At 46.5% G+C, this 10592-nt stretch overlaps 1 protein-coding gene across 2 annotated transcripts; it reads right to left on the bottom strand.

Moving 5' to 3' along the window:
• Positions 1-570: 570 nt before the first annotated feature.
• LAX1 (lymphocyte transmembrane adaptor 1) lies at positions 571-9858 on the bottom strand. 2 transcript variants are annotated; one of them, XM_043924331.1, is made up of 6 exons: positions 8671-9858; positions 8137-8333; positions 5499-5608; positions 4754-4864; positions 4005-4090; positions 571-2202 (listed from the first exon to the last, which is right to left on the bottom strand). In XM_043924331.1, exons 2-6 carry the CDS (start codon positions 8223-8225, stop codon positions 1462-1464), a joined length of 1137 nt encoding a protein of 378 aa, XP_043780266.1. In that variant the 5' UTR covers positions 8226-8333; positions 8671-9858; the 3' UTR covers positions 571-1461. The 2 variants fall into 2 exon arrangements, with proteins under 2 accessions (XP_043780266.1, XP_043780267.1); XM_043924332.1 differs by lacking the exon at positions 5499-5608.
• Positions 9859-10592: the final 734 nt, after the last annotated feature.

The raw sequence follows: 10592 nt of genomic DNA, 5'->3' as shown, positions 1-10592 counted from the left end.
CTGTATCTTATTTACTTATTTGTTCAACTCGAGGATAGACTTAGCTTCAAAACTGCTAAACTATATTCCCATGAGACACAAATTTATCAATTACACTGCAGTGTTTGTGTTCAGCTCTTCGTGTCTTTATCTTACATTTTTAAGCAAAATATTGTTTTCCAAAGTTACTTAAGCCAGCTCAATTTTCCCCCACTCCCTTCAGTGAGATTATGCCATACATTTGTAAAACCAATTCAATTTTTAAAAAATTTTTACAAAAATTTTCAATTTTTACAATCTGCATTATATTGTGGGCCCCCCAACAGCCTGGTGAATTTTTAAAATTTGCATAGAATAAAGTCACTCTTTGTGCTGTACGGGCTTTTTTTGGTGTGTTTTGACAAATGCATACAGTCAAGTATCAATCACCTTATAGAAACATTATCCTAAAAATCTCCTTGTACAGCTCCTTTGTTCCTGCTTCCCAAACCTCTCAACCACTGATCTGTTTTCTGCCTCTACAGTTTTGCTTTTTTCAGAAATGTCATTTAAGTAGAACCATACAATGTGTAGATTTTTAGGTATAGCTTCTTTCACTTATCAAAATGTGTTTAATATTTGTCCATGTTGTTGCATAAACCTATATACTTCACTCATTTTTACCGGTGAGTGTGGATAAATTCATTGTGTGGATATAGGACAGCTTGTTTATCCATTCACCTGTTGACAGACTTATTTATTTCTAAGTTTTCACAATTATGAATAAAGCTGCTATAAACAGTAATGTATGAGGTTTTTTTTTTTTCTCTTGTGAACACAAACTTTACACTTGGATAAATACCTAATAGTGGAATGACTGGGTTATATAATAAGTGTATATTTATAAGAAACTGGTGAACAGTTTTCCAGAGTGAAGGTTATGGCTTGCAATCTCCTCAGCAATGATGAGCATTATTATTCTGTGTTTTCTCCAGCGTTTGGTGGTCCACACTCATTCTAGAGTGGAAACTCTCCCTCCCCACCCCACTCCAGCTTCTTCATTCCTTTTGGCCTCTGCCTGGATTACCAAATAATCTGTATTCTTTCTTTGCAGCCTGCTGGTATTAGCAAAGGTAATGATTTTAGGCTACATCATGTTTCCACTGTGCATTAAAGGACTCTTCCATTTTTAGCCTCCTAACAATTCTGTAAGGTAGTTTCAGCAAACATTCTTAAGTTGGTACGAGAAGTAACAGAAACTTGCTGAGAAGAATTACTTTCTGGCTTTCTCGAAACTCTGCTTTTGAGAGGCCCTTAGCTCCCTACTCATTTCGCCTCCTTAGCCTAACCAAATGAAACCACTGAAATACAGGGTCATCAAGGGTGAATCTGGCAGCAGTGACCACTTCGTGTGGCCTGCTGGCTGGCTGGCTGGGTCTTAATTTGTGAGGAGAGAGCCGCGGGTCAGGCCGCTGCTCAGCCCCCGGCTCTTGCCTCGGCAGCTCACACATTCTCATAGTCGTGAGAGTCCTCACTTGACGTCTCTTCTGCACATTTCCACGGCCCGTTCTCACTGTGGGCAGACGACTGACAGGCCACATAATCCTTTAAAGCCAGGAAGCTCCCTGACTGCACGGCAGGTGGGATGTGGGTCTCTGGACCATCTGTCCTGCCCTCTACGTGGTCTGTGTTTGAGGATGTCACTTCCTCCTCCTGCTGCTTGTTGCTACTGGGACCTGGTGGTACATTTTCATAATCCCTGCGGCACTGAAACATTCCCCGGAGCTGCTTCCCTTGGGGGGTCCCGAGATCCAACTCTGCCACGTTGACATAGTCATTTGAGGTCTGAGAAGACCCTTCCCCATCGCTGAGTGGATCACTGTTCTCAGTTCCTGGAGACCCCAAACTGGTGCAGTCACTGGCATTCCCACAACCCTCATCTATTTCTTGAGACAGCGCCAGCTCCTTGGTACTTGGGAGGATGAAGAGGTTCCCAGGAGGGTTACTGGTAGAAGCCAAAGTCTCAGCAATCTCCTTTGCTGTGGGGATATTGACATAATCTCTTGACTCCTCTGAAGAAGTGCTCGGATAACCTCTTGAAGCTCTGACATTGACATAGTGAGCTGAGGGAGCAAGATTTCCACACAACTGGGGCCGCATGGCATTGTCATAGATGCCCACTGCATACCCCATGGCGTGAGTATGGGCTCCGTGCACGTGGAGGGCATCGCCTGCTTGGGAGGGCTGTAAGGAAGAAGAGAAAGCGTGTGACAGGGTAGGAGTAGAAATAAGGACAAACTCTTTCTTCTTCCCCACCCAGTACTATTATACCTAATGGTTCCTTCACTCAGAGAAAAGCTCTGAATCAAGGGTCTCAAATCACAGGGCTTCTGACGCTAGGCTGGGATGAGTGAAGTAGGCTGGGTTTAAGAAAAGCAGCCGTGTAAATGTGACAACAAATTGTAACTGGTTTTTGGCCACACTGTGGGGGTTCAGTGGGGGAAGTATTATGAACTAGGCAGAGCTTGCCACCCCAGAACATATTGCTAGGCCCAGCATAGTGGCTAAAGGTAGAGGCTTAGGTTCAGACGGAGGGTGCAAGTCCTAACCTTACCACTCTGTGCTGAGTTTACACAAGTTACCTAATCTCACTGTGCCTCAGCTTCCAAACTTATAAAATGGGGATAATCATAATAATATCAATACTACGAGGTTTTTGTGAAGAAAAAAATGACTTATTGCCTGTAAATTGTTTAGCTCCTGGCACAAAGGAAACACTACGAAATGCTTGCTTTTGTTAGCATGGGCGTAGCTGACACACAGATCAGCTATGGTCATTGAGGAATGCTGGTCTGATTTCCAGAACGTCTGATTTTCAAAAAAGCCTGGATATCTGGACTTCAGTGTGAAATCTCTTAGGTTTTTAAATGTTGGCAACTGGTTCAAACCTTCAAACAGTATAGAGTACAATCCAAACATGTTTGTAGGTTTAAGTCAGCTTGAGATCTAATCTCTAAGTGCAAAATCCCCGCAGGGCTCAGCTGAATCCGAGAACTAGCTTAAGCAGTGGATTTCCTCCACTCTTCCTTTTATAGCCACGTGGACTTGCTGCCCTAGGAAATCTTAGAAGCAGGACTAGAGCCTAAGAATGGGACATGCGAGAGGAGAAGGAAGCAAATGTGGCGACTTAGAGGCAGCCACGTGGTCATCAAACCTGCGCCCCTGGGTAAGGAAAGGCCGGGTAACGAGCCAATCAGCAGCCCTGGGTAAAGAAAGGCTGCCGGGTAACGAGCCAATCAGAAGCCCTGGGTAAAGAAAGGCTGCCGGGTAACGAGCCAATCAGCAGCAGCGGCACCATGGCCGTACTCACCCAGGGACGCCGTCAAACCAAAGAAACAAATTCTTTGAACAAGCTAATGAGGACTTATCTATGGAAACGAGCGCCCTGATCTTCATAGCAGTCCCTCTGCCCCACACTGCTGTGCGTCTCCTCCTTTGGAGCTGCCTTCGGAGCCAGACGCAGAGGCATCCCCAACATGCTCAACACGTTTTATACCAGTCGCAGTGCTGAGTGACTTATGAGTATTTCGGCTCTGGAGGAAGATTGAAACAATTTGACATAGGCTTGGAAGTAATTCCCAAAGCAGAACCTTAAGGGTGCTTTGAGCACCAACAGCCCTGTTGGAAAATTTATGTACCCTCCCAAGATAATTACGGTACAGGAGACAACACTTATTTGGGAAAACACATTATCATGTCTCTGTTAAGGCAATACATTTCAGTTCTAACAAGTGTCCTTGAATACATGTGCCTTGGTTCCCTTCTTAAAATCTCAAGCACTTGCTCCTCTCTTTCTAAATTTTTTGCCTTGGGTGGTAGGGCAGTTCTGAGGCTAGTCTTCCCATTTATTAATAGGGCCTGGGGTACCAAAGGACATGCCCTTTATAGTGAAACAAGAAGCAAAACCTGGAACTCTTGCACTTCAGCTCTTCTGCCAGAGACATGTCATTTCTCCCAAAGGGACTGTCGTTTCGCTTGACTCTTACCACATGCTCTGAGGGAGGGCTGTCAGAATTCCTGGAGAGGAGGCTTTCGGTGCTGACAATACGGATGCTCCTTGAGGGATGTCTTCCTGAAAGGACAGAGAGCAAACCCTGAGCATAGTCAGCCAGTCCTCCAAGTGCTTCAGCCTGTTCAGTCCTCACATTCTGGGTGAAGTGGATCTGTGTGATATCTGGTATTTGGGGGTCAGCGTTCTGTGGGGAGAGGGTCAGGGCTACAAGGATGATGAGCTGGGAGACCTGGAACACTCCTCAGCCAGCTGAGGACAAACGGACACTAGCGCAGGAATCGAGGAAGCTGGCTGGGAGCAGGCTTCTCGGGTGAGCCCTCCCTGACGTGAGGCTGGTGGCCATGTTCTCCTCCTGTGTGTCTTTCCCAACCTTAGACATACCCAGCTAACTGCATCAAGGAAACCAGAACTGTAATCTGTGTAGTCAAATTATCATGCTGTACTCTATAAACTCATACAGTGACATATGTCAATCACTTCTCAATGAAGTTGGAGAAAACCCCAAACCAGATCCCTGACCCCAATGACTCCCTGCTCCATCTTCAAGCCCCCAGACCCCACTGGAGGTGAACCTTGCCGTCTGTCTGTCCCGCCTTCTCGCCTGCTCCCTGAAGAGCAGGTTGGTAGCATGCTTAGAAGAAGACGCTTTTGTAGGTGAGATGTATATTCTGGAGGCAGAAGTTCTGTAGGCCTGGATTCCATGGATTAGAAAGAAAAACCTACCCGGCTCTTCTTGTCTTCGGGGCAAGAGGTCATAAATATTTTTGGCTCGTTGTCTGGGTCGAGGCAGAGTCAACAAGGGCATGAGGGTAACTCGGAGGTAGGGAACTTGCCCTGCAAGACAATGAGAGACACAGAGGTCGTGGCTGGGCTTAATTGCACAGAATGTGGGGACCCTTGGGGAAGAGACGGCGCCTGAAAATATTCCCCACCCTCACCATGTATTATGAAAAATGTATTTCCAGACTTGACCAATGCCTTTGAGCTAGAAGAACAGGGGACTCAGGAGACAGAAGCAGGAAGAAGAAATGGGCACAGGGTACCAGGGCATGGCTTTCAGAGTGAGGCTCCACTCAGCACGGAGCCTTTCAGAGCCACGGCTTGTGATCCTGATGGAGACAAGGACCTGTGTGTTAGGTGAGGACAGAGGACTCCTCGGTGCAGCGGTTTATCTCGGGAGGGCAATATATGTGTCTGTGCTCAGTCATGTCTGACTCCATGTGACCTCACGGACTGTTGCCTGCCAGGCCCCTGTCCATGGGATTTTTCCAGACAAGAATACTGGAGTGGGTTGCCGTTTCCTCCTCTAGGGGATCTTCCCAACCCAGGGATCGAATCTATATCTCCTGCATCTCCTGCATTGGCAGGCAGATTATTTACCACTGTGCCATCTGAGAACTGGGCTTTAAATTCCTGACTAGACAATTGATCATAGTGTGTCTCAACTTTGGACAAACAAGGGACTCACGCTTCTTCCGTTTACTGCAGTTCCACAGGACGCAGAAAACTGCAACAACCAGGAGGATGGCAAGGAGAGCCGCAAACCCAGAAAAGATGCTGCTGCTGTGGTCTTCAGCTCTGTGAGGAAAACCAAGGGCCATGATCCAGCCATGGGGCGAGGAGGGGGGAAGACACTTCCTCCAAGAGGTAGGACTCAAGGATTTGATGCGGGAGCCGAGTGAAGGAACTCTGAGCGGGATGGGCTGGGTGGTGGAAGAGAGGGTTATCTCCTTATGGAGAGAGGGGAAGAGGATGTGGTAGAAGAGAGCTATCCCTTCTGAATGTTCACTGGATGCCAGTGGTTTGCATTAAAGCTTATTTAATCTGTACAACAATCCCATCTCTCTTTGTGACCAAGGAATCTGAGATTTAGACTCAGTAAGGTAGAGTAACATATGGAAGATCACATAGGTAGGAAGGAGCATGATGGAATGTGAATCTAGGTCTGTTTGGCCCCAAAGACTGTTCTTTCTATGGTTTCACACTGTCTCCCAAACTTGTCAAGTCCATTTGCTCCTGCTTAACCTGTTCCCTGCCCCTCAGCTTTCTGTCTTGCTTGGAAGAGATTATCCAGTTGCAATTACGGAACAGCTCTGGGACAAGAGTCCAGGTTGCTTGCATTTTAATAATCTCGGTGGCATCAACTCGTGGAGCTGGTCTTCAGGCAACACTCTGCTATTCTGTGGAACGTGACCAATGCAAATGCACTGAGTAAGTTCCAGGCTACTTGTAATCCCTGGGCAGGGCCAGAGCTACTGCTCTGCTTTGGCTATAGGAAGCAGCCAGTTGAGGTTACACAATGCATCATTAGTAAAACTGCCCCTCCAAATACTAGAAACCAGGTCATCCATTAGGAAAGGTTTTTGTCCTTATGAGTTCTAGACTTGTTCACCCAATTTCATACTGGACATTCCCATGTGGTAACCTAATAGACATCTCAAACCAAAAATGTGTAAACAGAACTCCTGTTCTCCCCCCACCCCCCATAAACCTGTTCCTCTGGTGTTTCTCGTCATCTAACGGCTCGGCCAAAAACCTTGGAGTCATCTGTGAATGTTTTCTTTTTCACACCCTGCTGCTAGTTAACCAGCAGTTGCTATCTGCTCAACCTGCACGTCTACCCCAAAGCATCACCTCTTGCTCCTGCATTGCCACTACCTTAGTCTGAGCCACCGTGAGTTCCACACTGACCTTTGCAAGAACCTCTCCAATGATCTCCTTGCTTTCACTCTTGGCCCCAACATACTATCTTCACACAGGGGCCAGAGCGATCCTCTAAACAGTTAAATCAAATCACGTGCCGCCTCTGCTTGCAACCCCCCCATGACTTCTCATCACACTTGGGATAGCATCCATAGTCCCTAACTGGCGAGAATGTCACAGCCTCTTCTCTTCTGCCTTTGCCTGCCTCTGACCTCCTTTCCTACTGTTTTCCCTCTGACCTTGATGACCAGGACTCCATGCTGTTTCCAGCAAAGCACAATCTTGTCTCAGTCCCACTGCTCCCTCTCCCTCAGTTCAATTCCCTCATTTCATTTAGGTCTCTTCTGAAATGTCACGTGCTCAGATAGGTCCTCCCCGGTCACACCCTCCTCAGTGCTCTCGGGCAGCCCCTTTACTCTGCCCTGGTTTTTCTCCGTAGCACTTAGGACTGACTGATGTTACACTAGCCATGCTTTTGTTCACCTGTCTGTATCTGACTCTTCCACTTAAATGTAACCTCCAGGAGGTGGTCCTTGCCTGTCCTGTTCACCTTGTGCCTGCAACAGTGCCTGGCACCCAGTAGGAACCTGGTGGATATGTTAAATTAATGAATGAATAAATTAACAAATGAGTGGATATAGAAATAGTATTGGAGGAGTGCTGCAGGATTCTACTTTATGAATTCATTCCCCATCAATGACCTTGTCCACCAGCAGGGGACATGTATTTGTTTGTCATGGTAATGACATTTACCTCCCCAAACTACAGTGATTTTAAATTTATTGCTGTTGAGCTGTGGTTTTATCATCGCACTGAAATCAATACCTCTCAGTGTCAAAGTTTCAACTATTGATGGACTTTTTGTTAATATAATATTGAAGGTTTTAGCTGTAAGATTTACATCTATGATTAATTCTGTGAGATTTTAGGATCTAAGGACGTATCTTTATCGTCTCTATGATTCCATTTTTTATTCACAGCAAGTGTTTAGGACCTAAAGCACACCTGTGTAAAGAGTGGGCCATTTGTCTCCATCGGAGCAGAAACTGGTTTTTGTTTCTGTTTCTCTGAGGAGTGATCGGTGGGACTTGAAAAAGGAAAGCTCAAGGACTGCCATGAGGGCCTCTGAGCGTGAGAAACCCAACCATGCCAGGAAGCCAGCTCTAAGGAAGTGGTGTGTTATCATATTTCCTCTCTTCCCAACAACTCCTTTCTCTTCTCAATACCTATTCCTTTCCTCCCGGCAGTTCTGAGCAAACCTCTCTGAGCCCAGAGTTTAGTGGTCTTAGGAGACGAGAGCCTGGTGAGGGGTGGCAAGGCTGCTGGGGTAGAAGCCTCCCAGGATACACCAGGACCCTCTTTCTAAATCAGGGGAGGGGAGCGCTAACCGCCCCCGCACTCACTTGTCCAGGCTGCCGAGGGTTCCCTGCAGAGTGCTGGGCTCTGAGGTCCTCCCTGTGGTCTCCGAGTGCACTGACGTGGTGACATCCATTATTCCGCGACCCTCCTGGGCTTCAGCTTCTCCTCCTAGGCCTTCTCTTAATCGTCATCAGCTTGCCAGCCGGTCTGCCACTTTTCCTGTCTCTTCCTAAACTGCTGACTTTCAAGAGAAAAGGCAGAATTGGTTTGTGTTTTGCATATAATCCCATGTAGTATAAGCATTTTTTTTAGTAGATAAGAATGACAGAAATCCTCCTGGTCTCCATTTTCTGAACATTCCCTAACACACAACATTTTACTCTCAAATTTTCATCTTCTTAAATTTTTATTTATCAAAATCCATCACAAAAAGTCTATTGGTTTTTATTTCTTCCTTTCTAAAGCTTCCAGTCTGTCTTTCTAGAACTTTCTCTCCCCCAACCAACTCTACCTTGGGTCTGTCCCTGAAATGTCAGGCTGACTTGACCCAAAATACAAAACAATGAGCTTGGCTCTACCTGGATGTGGCTGCGATGCTGACTGCGGCAGGGGAGAGCTCTTCTGGGTGCGGAGCTCCTCAGCTCGGCTCAGGGGGACGCCAGACGCTCTGCCTTGTGGCGGGGACGCGCGGGACGCCGAGGGGGAGACGGCCAAGAGGGCAGAGACAGGCTCCTTGAGAAGCTCATCTTCCCCCAACCCCCAAAGCAGAGAGAAGAGAGCAAACACTTTGCCAGAATGGAAACAGATAGTCAGCTACAGGAAGCAATACCACCAACGTGCTAATGAAGCCTGGGGCCCAGGAAATGCCGCTCAGCTCTCAATATGATAGAAGCAAGGGAGCCTGCACCCTGTTCCCTGGGCTGGCTGATGTGCTGTGGTCTGTGGGGGGCATGATTCAAGAGGAGTCAAGGTCATAGGGCATTTGTGATTGCTCGCCCTGGGTTTCTGTGATACTGAGATTTTTATCAGCCTCCAGATTGACAGTGTTTGTTTCAGCAGGCCTGAGGAGCACTGGAAGGCGCTTTTGAGAAACAAACAGAGGTTTCTGGTGTCTGCGGCTGATTCGTGGGTGAAGGGTGATCCATTGCTGCAGCACTTGTGCTGGGATTGGAAGCGAGAGGACTTCCCAGACCTGATGCCAAGAGCAGATGGCGTGGGAATGGGGAATCTGGAAGATGGCAGGTGGGAGAGCAGACAGAACCAAACCTCAGAACCCTGACAGCTACTTAAAAATTTTTTCAGGAACTTCCCCATGCCTGCGACCATCTCGAGGTCTTATCTCATGTGATCTTATCATCTACACAGCTTGTTGCGTCAGCCGAGTCTTCCATCCTCTCTTATTTTCTCCTGCCTCCATGCTTGAGAGAAACAGCCTCCTCACATGAGGCTCCCAGGCCTCAGACTGAGCTCTGGGTTTCCCGGCCCTGGCTGCACACCTTCCCTCCCCATGGTAGACCAATTAAACCAACCACTCAAAACACAAAACAGATATCTGAAGTTATTCGTCGTGATAGTAGAAGAAAACTATTCGCTCCTGGTGACAGGATATGTGTTTCAAACCTGATTGCTCTAGTGTTATCTTTAACCACTTTATCAGTGCAAAGAAATAGAGGAAAACAATAGAATGGAAAAGACTAGAGATCTCTTCAAGAAAATTAGAGATACCAAGGGAACATTTCATGCAACGATGAGCACAATAAAGTAGAAACGGTATGGACCTAACAGAAGCAGAAGATATTAAGAAAAGGTGGCAAGAATACACAGAATTATACAAAAAACAGCTTAATGACCCAGATAACCATGATGGTGTGATCATTCACCTGGAGCTAGACATCCTAGAATGTGAAGCTTTCACTATGAACAAAGTACTGGAGGTGATGGTATTCCAGTTGAGCTATTTCAAATCCTAAAAGAGAATGCTATGAAAGTACTATACTCAATATGCCAGCAAATTTGGAAAACTCAGCAGTGGCCACAGGACTGGAAAAGGTCAGTTTTCATTCCAATCCCAAAGAAAGGAAATGCCAAAGAATGCTCAAACTACCGCACAATTGCACTCATCTCACATGCTAGCAAAGTACTCAAAATTCTCCAAGCCAGGCTTCAACAATACCTGAACTGTGAACTTCCAGATGTCCAAGCTGGATTTAGAAAAGGCAGAGGAACTAGAGATCAAATTGCCAACATTTGCTGGATCATAGAAAAAGCAAGAGAATTCCAGAAAAACATCTACTTCTGCTTTATTGACTATGACAAAGCCTTTGACTGTATGGATCACAACAAACTGTGGAAAATTCTTAGATAGGAATACCAGATCACCTTACCTGCCTCCTGAGAAATCTGTATGCAGGTCAAGAAGCAACAATTAGAACCTGACATGGAACAATGGAGTGGTTCCAGATTGGGAAAGGAGTACATAAATACTGTATATTGTCACCCT

This window comes from Cervus elaphus, chromosome 14 (assembly GCF_910594005.1).
Source record: "Cervus elaphus chromosome 14, mCerEla1.1, whole genome shotgun sequence".
In the NCBI taxonomy this organism is placed as follows: Eukaryota; Metazoa; Chordata; class Mammalia; order Artiodactyla; family Cervidae; genus Cervus; species Cervus elaphus.
The sequence above is the reverse complement of the archived record's forward strand: the minus strand, read 5'-3'. Positions and strand labels throughout refer to the sequence as shown.

Coding starts and splice junctions, on each gene's coding strand:
- LAX1 (XM_043924331.1), bottom strand. CDS start 8,225: ATGGATGTCACCACGTCAGTGCACTCGGAGACCACAGGGAGGACCTCA. Junction 5,609..8,136: donor ACCCTCGGCAGCCTGGACAA/GTGAGTGCGGGG, acceptor TTTTCCTCACAG/AGCTGAAGACCACAGCAGCA. Junction 2,203..4,004: donor GCCCTCCCTCAGAGCATGTG/GTAAGAGTCAAG, acceptor TCTTCCTTACAG/CCCTCCCAAGCAGGCGATGC.